The sequence below is a fragment of the Phallusia mammillata genome, chromosome 2 (genome assembly GCF_965637545.1).
Source record: "Phallusia mammillata chromosome 2, kaPhaMamm4.hap1.1, whole genome shotgun sequence".
NCBI classification, from domain to species: Eukaryota; Metazoa; Chordata; class Ascidiacea; order Phlebobranchia; family Ascidiidae; genus Phallusia; species Phallusia mammillata.
This window is the reverse complement of record NC_137253.1, coordinates 21,627,103-21,640,707: the sequence shown is the minus strand read 5'-3', so window position 1 is coordinate 21,640,707 and position 13,605 is coordinate 21,627,103. Positions and strand designations below refer to the sequence as shown.

The 13,605-nt window shown below is 37.5% G+C and overlaps 1 protein-coding gene across 2 annotated transcripts in view; it reads left to right on the top strand.

The window, feature by feature from the left end:
* The first annotated feature begins 2,922 nt into the window (after nt 1–2,922).
* Nucleotides 2,923–13,605, top strand: part of LOC145215085 (uncharacterized) — a 26,015-nt gene continuing 15,332 nt past the window's right edge. Inside the window, exons 1-29 of one of the 2 annotated variants that reach the window (XM_080083734.1) lie at nt 2,923–3,457; nt 3,680–3,800; nt 5,514–5,609; nt 5,717–5,898; nt 6,219–6,374; nt 6,438–6,584; nt 7,046–7,236; nt 7,558–7,875; nt 7,943–8,085; nt 8,153–8,251; nt 8,402–8,498; nt 8,629–8,750; nt 8,829–8,936; nt 9,023–9,249; nt 9,333–9,426; nt 9,496–9,672; nt 9,737–9,825; nt 9,882–10,109; nt 10,191–10,499; nt 10,562–10,746; nt 10,934–11,086; nt 11,165–11,290; nt 11,361–11,518; nt 11,582–11,781; nt 11,912–12,085; nt 12,147–12,282; nt 12,354–12,592; nt 12,913–13,170; nt 13,424–13,546. In XM_080083734.1, coding sequence (XP_079939860.1) covers nt 3,358–3,457; nt 3,680–3,800; nt 5,514–5,609; nt 5,717–5,898; nt 6,219–6,374; nt 6,438–6,584; nt 7,046–7,236; nt 7,558–7,875; nt 7,943–8,085; nt 8,153–8,251; nt 8,402–8,498; nt 8,629–8,750; nt 8,829–8,936; nt 9,023–9,249; nt 9,333–9,426; nt 9,496–9,672; nt 9,737–9,825; nt 9,882–10,109; nt 10,191–10,499; nt 10,562–10,746; nt 10,934–11,086; nt 11,165–11,290; nt 11,361–11,518; nt 11,582–11,781; nt 11,912–12,085; nt 12,147–12,282; nt 12,354–12,592; nt 12,913–13,170; nt 13,424–13,546 — 4,756 coding nt within the window. In that variant the 5' untranslated portion in view covers nt 2,923–3,357. The remainder of the gene's footprint in view (nt 3,458–3,679; nt 3,801–5,513; nt 5,610–5,716; nt 5,899–6,218; nt 6,375–6,437; nt 6,585–7,045; nt 7,237–7,557; nt 7,876–7,942; nt 8,086–8,152; nt 8,252–8,401; nt 8,499–8,628; nt 8,751–8,828; nt 8,937–9,022; nt 9,250–9,332; nt 9,427–9,495; nt 9,673–9,736; nt 9,826–9,881; nt 10,110–10,190; nt 10,500–10,561; nt 10,747–10,933; nt 11,087–11,164; nt 11,291–11,360; nt 11,519–11,581; nt 11,782–11,911; nt 12,086–12,146; nt 12,283–12,353; nt 12,593–12,912; nt 13,171–13,423; nt 13,547–13,605) is intronic. The other variant, XM_080083735.1, reaches the window with a different exon arrangement.

Sequence of the window (13,605 nt, the reverse complement as noted above, 5' to 3'; positions counted from 1 at the left end):
TTGCGCAAAAGTTAAGTCAGGTATCCTTGGCCGGAATTTCTATATTTTCTATTATGCAAAGTTTTAGCATTTTGAATAGAGCATTGAAACCTGCTGATCAGGTTCTATGTGGAAGAAACCGCGATGAACTGCCTTTTATTGTCATCTGCACAATAGGTTTCTTTATTTCACAGCTGCTTTTGTTGGTGCTCCTGTTTTTACCATTTTGCAAATACTTCTCCTATCTATCAGAAGTGATTCACTTCAAGTGAACACGGTGTACGTTCGCTGCGCCAGCACTGTTACTATGTGTGTTGTGTCGGACTTCATTTTGGCCGTCGCTCTAGCGTTTGTAGCCAATTTTACCACTTCCGTCTCAACGATCTTCATCAGTCACGTTGTTTACGGAAACTATATATTGAACGTGGCTGCTTTGATCGTTTCTTTCCCCGATTACGCCACAAGGCTGCTTCCCTTCAAACAGATGCTAAGTAGGCAGGTTACAGATATGGTGTTTTATTTAAATTCAGTTAAAAACAAGGATGAAGTTGTGGAATCTGGTGTTTTAGAAAGACCAAGAATTATTGTCAATGAAAAGAAAACAAGATTTAAAAGTCAAGATTTCGTCAAGATTAACACCGTCTCATCTGAGATTGATAAACCCACGTCGGAGAAATGAAAACGCAACAAGATGTTACACTAGAACATTGAGTTTTTTTCCTGTTCAAGTTTTAGATGAAGGTTGCAAGATGTTACATTTTTGGCAAATCTGTTTCGTCTGTATGTTGCAAACTAATCACGTTCCTTTGGTACAGTGTAAAAAAATTGAAAACTAACGTTTTACGGAAATTCTTTTATTTGATCCTCTAATTTCAAATTTTTGTCACTATTTTTTTGCTTGTATCATATTTCACCAAACGGTGCTAATTATGCTAAGAGTGTTCTTTTATCGTGTTGTAAATAATTTTGTGCTTTATGCTAGACACAAATCACGGTGGTTAACATTTATGGTAAAATAAAATATTTATGGTTGTTGAAACTTAGACAATATAAGGATGCAATTAACATTTTGTACAACTATGGACGGTGTGGAATCACTGCGTAGCACAGTGGTTCTCAACCTTTTTTCTTTCGTGGCCCATTTTCATTGCTCAAAAATTCTGTGGCCCAGTAAATTTTTATGAAAGAAAAAAAAAACTATAAAATAGGTTCAGAAAAAAAGCAGAACATATTTCAAACAGATTATAAGTTCGAAATAACTTAATGCAAAGAATTCATAAAACAGCACTTTCCCTTCTTTAATCAAGCACTTTCACTTATGACCGAGTAATTGGACAATGGATATACTGCTATCTGGCTTTATTGTAATCACAAAGTAGTTTATTACATCATAAACATAAAGTGTTGCAGAAACTCAAAGTAACTTTATACCGTAAATAGTTAAATTCAAATTAATTTACATCTCTTCTCAATTTCTCCCCAAGCCATTATTTTTGTAAAACTGAGTGTATAAGCGACACAAATGAACGTAAATTATTAAAAAAAGCTTTCTATTTGATTGGTCTGTGGCCCAATCAAAATGCTTCCATGGCCCACTGGTTGAGAACCGCTGGCGTAGCATATATGCTATGTTTGGTAACTTTTGGACAATATGGAGCGCTATACACTCGGGTCAGACGGTCCGCGTGTTCAACAATGTGTAGCATGCAACCAGTCTTTCGAGATGGTAAATTTTGCGTTTGAAAACGTCAAAATACCAACTGTATATATTTACTGTAAAAAATTAAAAACTGCAGGACTAGGGGTCGTTCCTCTTGGAGAACCCACTAACCCAGAAAAAGTAATTTCGTAGTGTAACTTCAGGCTATTTATAGCACTTCTTGGTCATAAAAGTTCTATGTTGATTTTGCGACAAATAAACTTCGAATGCGTCAAAAAAACTCGTCATAAATCGATCGGATAACCTGGTATTTTCTTTTTATTTAGTTCATATACGCATTTCCAATCATATTTCATATAATCATCGGGTCATAAGACATATTTTTCTCGTTTCTTAATGTCGTAAGACTCGTTTTCAAATCCTATAGTTATGATACGAACCAACGGTCCTACAATCCTAGATTTATTTTTTATAGCACTTTCTTACGGTATTGCCCAAACCTGTTGGATGCAGTTTAACTATGCTGTACATTTAGCGCGCTTTATTTCTAATACACCAAGTGTAATCTGTTGTATTGTTTTTACTAGAACTGAGCACGTAAGAAAAGGAAATGTTGTAACATCGGTGTAAATTGTCTGCATGTGGGGATATGGCACTAAATGGAACAACACTGACATAGCCATACTGTTTTACAATGTCCATCACAAAACATAAAATGTCCGAAAGTTCAGGTCATAAATGTATTATCATGGGCAATTACTGATATTATTTTATTGCATCAATAATTTAAAACTTTAATCGGGTAATATTAGACAAAAAAATGTTTCTTCAATTATTTTTTATACCCCGACAAGCTATCATTGAAAACATCAAAAATACCGTGACAGTTTAAATATTTATGTTTTGTAGCTTGGTCAGCTTCCTAAACTATTACCTCCACGGTATTGCAAAATCAAAAATTTTTGTCAAAAACATGTTCGGAAACGTGCTTGTCGTGCCTTCAAGGTGGCGTTAGCGGCATTTTGCTTGTCTTTTCGGCGTAATCACGTTGATTAAGCCTTTGTTACAAAAACAAACGTTTGAATCAAGCTTGCGCAAAGGCGACATAGCCCTGGGCATTCCAAGCATTGAGCGTTCACCGACCAGCCAAGTGCTCGATTGCGCTAAGAGGTTCGTGCTGATAAGAGCTGGAGCCTTTACTGCAAGTGCAAGGTGAAAGAAAAAGGAAGCTGACAGAAAAACATTTGTAATCTTGTTTCTCAACAACATTGTGCGTTATGGACTGTGTACTTTGGTATTACGTTTGGAGCTGCTAAATTGTTCACGAGCAAGTAAAAACATTAGGAAATGTATTTCTTAAGTTTTATTTCAAACGGTCTAACAAATTAAATTTGGTTAATTTTGGAAAGAACAGTCAGCTTCAGTAACATAGGTAATGTTGAAGATAAAAAATGAAGATGTGTTTTTAGCATGCGTAGAACACTAAAGCTTAACAAATTTAAGTAAAACAAGTTTACTAGTGAGAACCACAGCATCGATAAGTTTCCGAACAGCCTAGACTAGGTAGTATACGCAGTTGGCTTGATTTTATTGAATGCTCTGATGATATTGATTATATTTAGTTTAAAATTAACCCTATATCAAAGGGTTTTAGCGTGATTCTGATGCAACGACATTTACACATCAAGGAGATGTTGGATTAACAACAAAACTGAAAGATGAACGGAGTAAACGTCAATCGGGGATTTAATGTTTGGTCTTACCTGTGGCTTGTTATTTGCTTTTCGGTTAACGTCGACTATTGTCAGACAAAGCAAGGTAAACGATTGATTTTGATTTTTCACTAAACAGCTTGTGACCACCAATCAATCACTGAAACCTTTCGTTTCGACTTGTTAATTTGCCGAACATAAGGCGATACAATTTTTTTCATGCTTTGAAAATATGCTTATGAAAGCATTTGGCCTCGTTTGTTTCAACTCAGTTTTCTGGAAACGTTTATACATTAAATTTTTTAAACACTATTTTTTTTAATTGTAGTCACTAACACGTGGTACATCGGTTGTTTCGTGTACAACGATGAGATTCGTGCAGCGACCAGACCGTTTCATGTCGATTATACGAATCCAGTCGATTGTGCGAGAATCTGCATGTTGGAAGGGTAATTGTTTACATAGCCTGGTTAAACTTATTTGAACAATAAATGAAAATTGGCATCGACCCTGGGTGCAGAGTTGTTCTTTTTCATTTTAAGTCAAAATGATCAGATTGCATATTTATATAATAAGCAGTAAACGAAGAATGTGCTGTTGTTGTAAATTTTTCGCCTGACGTACTGTTGGCGGTGCTTGTTGTGTGGAACGTTGAATTAAACAAAATAATGTCGTGCTTTGGCGCAATGTAGGCCGAACTGACAGTTAAATTAACCAATAATACGGATTTGTATGTACTGCTTAAAACTGGATAAAATTAACAAGAAATTAGAAACGTACGACGATTTAGGCCAGCGGTTCCCAAACTGGGGTCCGCGGTCCTTTAGGGGTCCGTGAGGCAATTTGGGGGGACCGCGAAGCGGTTGAAGTAATTCTATAATCTTATTTGGCGTCAGTTTGTGCCACTAAATAAGTTTAAATCAAAGTAGAATTGAGAATCGACTGTCTCTATTGCTAAACAATAGCCTTTATTGAATGACAACTATCAAAAATGCAATTGTTCGCGCACAATCGTAATGTTTTTTGTCCTGTTTGTGATGTCACATGCTGTCTTTGAATGATTGTTATGCGCAATTTTGCATAACTAGCTAAAATCCTGCAATCAACTTTCGTTTTTATGAAATACACATTCCGGCTTAAGGACCGCGAGCCCTCGAAATAATGGCAAAGGGACAGTTTTGAAAAAAATATGAAAAAGTTTGGGAACCACTGATTTAGGCGAAAGGCATAAAATACAATCGTTTTTTTAAAGGTATCACGTGCATTTTTAGGCAGTTTGAATAATGCGTTTCAATCTTTATGTATAATACAGCCATTATTGTCGCTCTTTAGAGCTTTAAATATTTTGATTTGGGTTAAAATTGCATCCAAAATAATATTTTGAAATATTGTTTGGCACTTGTTAGAGATTTAATTGATTCAGTTTCGGATGAACTTGAATCAGAAAGAAGTAAGTAATTGCATGTAAACAAAAATGTTATTCTATTACTTTATTTTCTAAGCTGTTGACAGAAATTCAAAAATTGTACAATAATTACATTTCAGCTTAATTTTTTTTTACATCCAAGCGTTAATTACACGTTGCCGTAATGAAATGTACAGCAGCTTTGCCACATTGACATGTTTATAGCGCGTTCCGGTAAAGTTGAAAGACAAGTGCGACTGTATTTGTTCAAACAGATTATCACCACGAGAAGAAAATTGTATCGTGACTTTTTTAACGCACAATAGCTGAGCGCAATAACTCCGGATCGTACGCCTGCGGCTACAAAGCTCTCCGCTGCGGTCAACTTCACCTAACATCATATTTCCGTCGCATTTCTCAGCATTTTAAATTTTATATCAAAGTTTTAGATTGCACAAATCCATAAAAATAATATTTGATAATGTTTTTTTAGTTGTCGTTTTATACGCGTGCATCAGCAGGTTTTTGGAATTTGTTTGCAAAAACTATTGCCCCTAACTAAATTAACAATTGTTTTTGATGTATGTACTACTTTTAAAACAACATTTCAAAAATTAATGTAGAACGAAACAATTTTAAGGATTTTTATTTAGTTTTTTTAAAAACCTTTGATTGTTTTTTGACGATTAACCTGACTTGAATATTTTATGCTGGTTGTACAACTAAAAACAGTCGTAAATAATGATATTCTTTTTAGATTTAACTACACTGTACTGTCGGAAGATGACTCGTGTCAATGTTTGAAGGGAAGAACCGTTTTGACGGGTCACCGGTCGGACAATTGCAAGTTCAAGTCAGTTATGAGTTTCAATTTTGTTCATAAAGCTATATCCGTAACATATTCGACCAAAAATCGAGAGATGTGTGTCAGTAAAAAAGTATTTCCGAACAAAATTACAGATGTGCCGTCGAAAAGGTGATGTTACCATGCGGTGGACGAAATGCCTGCAGCGTATATTCCAGTAAAGGACCCTACATCAAAAACGTGCGTATCAACATGCCTTCCACAAAAGTCTATGCTGGCCAGCCATTTCGCATGAAGGTGATCGTCACCCTTGCATCGGCCGCAGACGTTATGACAGGTGCGAAGATCAATCGACGCATTGATGATTTTGCGGTTTAATACAATATGATTGGTTCAATTTTCGGACTGAATGAACTTAGGTGAAAAGCTCCAAAAGATCTTAGGCAGGAAACATCGAATCTACCTGCATTAAAAAGAATATTTTTGCAACAAAGTAGAACCTATGTAGTCGCAATGTTACTGATAAAGTCAAATAACCACGAAAATGATCCACTTATATCAAAAGACAGTAAACACATCAAAAACCAAAAACGTTTTGCTTGAAAAGGTGTTTCGGATTTTTTTGCCTAGAAAAATAACTTAACTCAACTCATTCAGGACTTAAAGCTTTTGAAAACAAAAGCCTCAGCAGTGTTGCAGTTACAATGAAACTTGGTGCAAGGGAACACGTTCACAACGTCCAAGTCATAGGGCGAGTGGGAGTGGTTGAGATTCAGCACACCTTCAATAAAGGGGGAGAAATGCCCCATCTCAGTAAGTTCTGAACCCTTATAAACTTCACATGAATTACTTTAGATTTAATCTTCGTTATTTTAGGAGCATTGGCCAAGAACTTCCTCTCGTCAGCCGAACATCGGTTTATACTAAGCGTTATTTCTATGCGACCTCAAGGCTTGCATGTTCAGTTGGCCTCATTTTATACAGCCCGATCATCTTGCAGTCCCAAATCAATCAAGGATAAAAGTAAGATTTCTGTAGCCTTAAATTGAGTAAAAATGAAACAAAGTTTAGTTGACATCGTGTGCTGCGGAAAACTTGCACTATTTACGTTTTAGAATCGAGTCAAAATTATACAAACTTAACAAGCATTTAATCCATAAAGCGCATTTAAAACTCAAATTTGTAGTTTTTTGCATTCAGAATATATGGCAAAAAACTCCATTCTAAAAGTTGACACATTTTGTCGTTTTATATAAGCTTACTACCATGTTTTTGTTTTTGTGTGATAATTAATATGTGACAAAAGTTCGAAAAAAAATAGTTTAGTACTTGCGTAATCACGGTGATAAACCACTGCTCAAACCCCAAACATAACAGAAGGTCCAACTAAGGTGCTATACCAGCGATAAACCGAAGTCCAAAACTTGTTGCCCGCTTTACGAACCTGGTAGTTTATCTAATCAGCCTAATAATTGCCTTCCCAGTCCCACCTAACGCAAACCATGTGACCGTGTTGAGCGGTGATCGCGTGAAGCTGAAAGCAGAGATCAGACAGGGCGTCAACTTGACGTTTGATTGGAATTTTTGCTTTTTCGAACGAAGGAGGTCGACGCCTCATCTTGAAGCGGATGGTTCGTGCGTCCCTGCACCGATTAAGTGCACTGTTGATGAACAGGTAATGTGTGGTTTGACGATAATTTTGTGGTTGAATGCAGTGTGGTAATTTTTGTTGATTACAACATTTTAAGTTATAAGCTTAAAATTGAAAACATAGTATCACCTGTATACACAAACAGAAATTAGTAGCAAGTTTAATAAACAACAGAAAACTGTGTCAAATAGTTTCAATCATTAAACTTGTTTAAACCTGTGTGAAAGCCATAAATGGGCAATATATTATTTAGGCCATAAGTTATCCACAGCAAGTTTTTTCCGTGTTTTTGCTTTCGATCTGTTTCTGCAAATGCGCAAAAAACAATACGTTTTCTGCTTTCAGGTTATTCAGTTAAATAGGAGCCAAACGTGTCGAGTGTCAGTTAATGCTTCCAACCATTTCGGATCAGTGATGTCATTCATCTACGTCATCGCCGTGGCACCATTGATTAAAGATGTGCAAGTCAAATCGGCCACTTGCAAAGAGGAAAACTGCGCGTCCGACCGCTGGAACACACCGATTCAGTCAGCTCCGGTTCCCAACGATGCGAGTGCCATACCACAACTTGTACCTGTCGATGACAACATGGGCTTTCCAACAACGCAACCTCTTTTAAAGTTTGTAGGAGTTTACAGAACCGGAACAAAAGTTTGCTTTCACGTAAGATGTCAAAAGCTTTGCATCACTTTTTATTGTATTTAACATTTGATACATTTGCTCATACAAGGCGACTGTCAATCTGGTTGTGCGCTCTGGGACAAAAGCCAGAATCAGATTTGGAGATCACGAGTCAATGTCAATCGACCTAGGAGCACCAAACTGGAACACGAACATGATGATGTTAGGACGCAAGAAACGTTACATATATCCGTAAGATTTGAAGACATTTCTTTGCAAGTTGTTTCTGTCTTTTGTAAACAAACCGTTTCTGTTTCAGTTCCACGCAAAATATGACTCGATTTCAGCCATATCGCATCGATGACAACTCACCCGGAGATTTCGCTTCTAATAGTGGGTTTTTATCAAGTAAACATGGGTAAGACAACAATATCGCATATGGTGGTCTCTTTAGTAGCTATACAATTTTGTTATTTAAAAAACAATAATATAACGAAACGTATAAAAGACAATTCAGAAGCAAGTGAGGTAACAAGTTTCGCCCGATTAAGACGAATTTTGTCATCAGGGTAAACTTCACGACTTGTTATTCTGAATACTGTACAATGAACATCTTCTTTTCCCACATTTACAAAAAGTCTGGATTCTACGTTGTTGATGTACAAGTAAGTCCTTGCTTCATGTAAACCGGCGTTCCCCGCCCATAAATCACCAAATTTCATTCACCTGTGCAAAAAAACAGCCCTGCCAGTAGCTTTCCCAAAACAAAGTGTTTCACACAATTTATGCTGTTAGGTATCCAACTCGACTTATCAGATGTCTGCTCGAGTCGAGGAAGCGATTCGAGTTATTGGAGATGCAAAATCTACTGATACCTTAATATGCGAAGCGTTGGTCAGGACTGGCGATCTAACATCGTAGGTGTTACTGTGCACTTAAGTTTTAAAATAATGAAAGGCTAATGCGCAAATTCAGCTAAAATCTTTGTGTGGCAGAATGGCAGTTCGTGGTGCAAAGGGTGTCAGATTTGTGTGGACGGTTGATCGACGTGATGACTCTCTCAACCCGATTGACCCGAATGAATTACAGCTGTCTGCTCATTGGTAAGATGGTTTCACCCAGTGACAGCAAAACTCTTATTTGCATCATCTAGAATGTTCACTTAACATAATCGTTTTGTTTTGTTCAGGAAACGTATTGACAAAAAGCAGAAACCATCGCCACTCGATTATACTTTCGACCGACCAGGAGTTTACTTTGTGCGAATCATCGAATCACAACGTTACAACATCGAGCAGGAGTTCTGCCTCATTTTTGTTGAGGAGGAAATTGATGATGTCACAGTCGCCATCCAACCCGACGTCCGTTACGTCACCGTTGGTGAAGTCATACGTATCAGCGTTACGGTCGAATTTGGTTAGTCACAAACAATTAATTTTGAAAAATAATGTTTTTGTAATACTAAATGAAGACAGCTAATTTATCTGTATTTTTCCCAGGCTCCAATTTCACTGTCTCGTTATCTGTTGGAAACTTTACAAACACAACCACGGAACGACATGACGCTCCGTATTCTGAGATGTTTACATTCATGTAAGTTAGCCGAAACTTGTATAGAAAAAAATCTCATACACACCTTCCGAAAATTGCCACATTTTACAGACCTAACAAAATCAACTGCCAGCAAGTGAAAGTACGAATTCAAAATTCCGTGTCACTGATCGACAGAGTCTCGAAAAACAGGATATGTAGCGAAGAAACACTGTCAGATCTTAGTGTTGTTGCTCCTGCAGAACTGGAAACTGGACAGCGGGCAAATATTATTGTCGCTGTGCAAAGGTCAGTATCATGTACAAAATGTTTGTGTTTGTACACACAAATAAATAAATATATATTTGTTTAGTGGAAGTAATGTTGAAATTAGCCTGGAGGTTACATGCTTTCTGGGATCAGTTCTAGTGTCTTACAAGAATTCAACAGGCTCCAAGACAGGTAAACAAGTTTCACTCCCATTAAATTTTGCGGCAACTAACTTGAATTGTCCATAGGGCCATCGATTTTTAATTTCACAACGAAGCCTTTTCGCCGTTCCGGAATTTTCCGGGTGGTGGCCCGCGCTAGGAACCACGTTCCCACTGACAAGCGACACCTGGTGGAAAGCACAATCATTACAGTTGGAAGAAGAATCAGAAGCCTTTCGTCGTTGCGCGTCGCTCGATTCAATACATCGCTGGTTCTAAATAATCAGAACAACACTATTGTGGCCATTGTAAATGGTAAGTGAATAAATGAAAGAGTGTGGCAAATAAAACAAAACCTTGGGACTTACCGGTAATAACATTTAATGTCAATTTGAGGTGAACCAGATAACTCTACCGGCATACTATACAAGTGGGAATATCCAGGGGTCGGTGGAATGCGCATAGTCTTCGAAACCGCTTCCTCTGTGGCAAAGCTTTTACCGCAATGCAACACGACTGGCAGCGAGTGCTTGATCAACTTAACAGCCACGTCAGGAATTAGCAGCGCTCGGCATGTGATGACAATTGTTAATAGTGAAGATGCCGAGCAGTTAATGGAGCATCCTGTCACAGTAGCCCTGGACGAACTGTGTTATGTCAAGGTCGATTGTGTGACACGCCATGAATCAGAAACTGGGTGTCGAGGTACCGCTATAGCGTTTTCTAGTTTTTTTTTCTATTTTTAGACATTTATTTATTTATTACAGTAAAGTTTGCCGGAGATGCCAGCGTGAATTACTCATTTTACAACTCAACGATCAAAATTTCCCACGCGTTCAAATCGCCTGGTCTGTGGCCAATCTTTCGCGAAGTCATTTACAGCAACGGAAGTTCAAGCACCTTAACTTCGTATGTTTCGGTCCAACAAAAAGTGGCAGATGCAAAATTGAAGGTGAGCTAAACACGTTTGATTTGTTTTAATCTATGTCTTAAATAGGCTAATATGACATCTCTTTTAAATCACACAAATAGCTAATATAATAACTAATAATTCTCTACCCACATCAATCTATGGCTGATTCGTTCTTGACATTATACATAAATTTACCGTATGGTGAAAATCTCATGTTTTAATTAAGGGTGAGACTTTGGTTTACTTGGATGCGACACCTACCGGTGAATGGAGGGCTTCGGCTAAGCAAGGCAGTCATCTAATCTTCCAATGGATTGTAAAGCGAAAAAACGCCCCGGCCCATCTTACACAAACAACCAAAGTATCATGCGAACGAGAGGTAAATTACTTACAAAAATCATCACTCGCAAATAACTATCACTACCTTATGCTCAACTGAATGTTGATTATTTGGCAGTTTGCTTATCGCTTTACCCAAACCGGATTGTACGAAGTGATATTACTAATTCATAATGACATTAGCAGCGTCAATGCATCACTGACAGTTGAAGTCAGACACTCAGTAACCCATTTCATTGTTCAGGTATGTTTACCAGTAATGCCTTACCGAACTACTTGGTTTACCTTTTTAATTTCTATTTGTCATTTACCAGGTCGAACCAGTTTACTTGGGGGACGTATCCGTTTTTTATCTCAGCGCAAATCTTACTAAATCATTCACTTTAACTGTGCGTTGGGAAGAATCCGAACAGGCTAAATCGTTTACGCGGGATCAGTTATTCGTAGCTAACAACCAACAGACTAACTCTAGGTAAACCTCGTCTCGTGTGAACATAACCGGTTGTACAACTTTTAATGTTTTAAATCTTTTTAGCTGGTCTCGATACGTGTTGAAGCATTTATACAAATCCAGCGGTCAACACCAATTCCAATTCACGTTTGATTGGTTGGCCGGCAGCGATTTTGCCACACGTGACATTATCAACTATTCCAGGGTGTATGACGTGGCACGCAACCCGCCGTATACAGTTGCAATAAAACATGATCATGATGATGAGATTCTAACAGAACCATGTAAGTCAAAACCAGATGAACTTTTGTTTTTTCATAAACTTTCTTTCATACTCAATCGGCAAATAAACCTTTCGACGTCTCTTTTGGAGCGTCTTCATCATTTTGTTACAATTGTACTTTTTAATTGTAGACCACGTTGAAGTGGGTGAAGCAGTTGTTGTGGAGTTGACAACAAACAAGCTGGCTAAGTATTTAAACTGTCTTGTGTTCTATGAGCACAAAATCCATCATAACTTTTCTCGAAACTTCGATGACGCCCATGCGGGTGAGGTTTACAAAATCAAATTTAACGCAACCGAACCAGGTACATTGCCTTGTGATAAATCTTTACTGTAATTCTGTGACTGATCAGTATCCTCCTACAGGTTCATATCGAGCCAGAATATCAGCGAAACCCGGCAATCTTGTCACCACTGTGCACGTCGTTGCGTTTCACCACATTTCCAAACTAGTTCTTGATAACCCAACGATGACAACCGATATCACCCCAAATATAGTCAAGTACGAATTGTCAGCGAAAAAACAAAAAAACATGCTATCAAATACTGATTTACACTTTATTTTACTTTCAGACCGGTAAAAAAATGTGAAATGCGCCCACTTAGATTTACTGTTGATGGTCAAGCATATGCATGCGCACCGGTGTTGCTAACGGCTCATAGCAACGGGCACAACGTGACATTCCGGTTTCAAATTCGAAACACCTTTGCTGGCTCGAATTTCGTAGATCTGATAGAAGCTAATACTACTAGCAACGGATCTGATCCCACACATATCAACAATATTGCAAGTTTGGAATATGTTTTTAGACGTAAGTATCGCCGTAAAAAGTTCTGTTCAACCAATATTTAATTAAAGTATAATGCTACTCAAATGTAAAGTCACAAACTTTTGGAGTATGTGGAATTAAAATGTATTTAACAACCGGTTCATATTAAGATAAATCTGTTAGTCCATGTGAATAGTAATTTAACGTTTGAGCAATATGTCATGCCAATATAAGCGGTTATCTGTGTTACGAGTTCGAAATTGTAAATTTAGTTTTGGCACTTTTGCTATTGTGTCCTTATAATGTGTATAAGTTAACTGAGTTACTATCCGATTTACAATCAAACCTCCGCCGGTTATTAGGTGAGGGTGCTTACAACATATCGGTGTCAGCTTTTACTGTGGACGATCACGACGAAATGCATGAAGTGGCTTCGACAAGAACCTTTTTACCATTTCTTTTTTACGCCGAATCGCTTCCTTCGGTTTATCTTCCAAAAAGTTTTTATGTGGTGGAACGAGACAGCCCAATTAACATCGAGTTAATTAAGCGAATTCCTGAACAGCTACTTACAGTCAATTGGAAAATGGTGGAAGCGCATAAGACGTATTACGATGCTGGTATGTTCTTTTTTGGGATTGGTTCTATTGAATAAGACACTAAAGATGCTTTTTAGCGAAATTAATTTGTTTTTACAACACAGTCAGTGCCAACACTGATTTCAGCCTGGAAATATTTCCCGAACTTGTGATTTATAAAATGAAAGGTGGAAATCGTGGCGACAATGGCAATAGAATAGGGAAAGATTCCCAGAATAAATTTACCAGGATTTGTTTCGGTAAAGTTATATACATGTGGCTTTTTTGTTTGAAGGCTACATTATGAATCAACACACTTATCGGTACAAAGGAAGTTTCACAATCCATGTGGAGGCATACAACAGAATTGGAAAGACAACATTACCAACGCGTGTTTTAGTCCAAGAACGTTTACACAGTAAGTGTGTTAACTACTTTTTTATCATGTGCAGAAAATATCATTTTGTGGATTTAAAA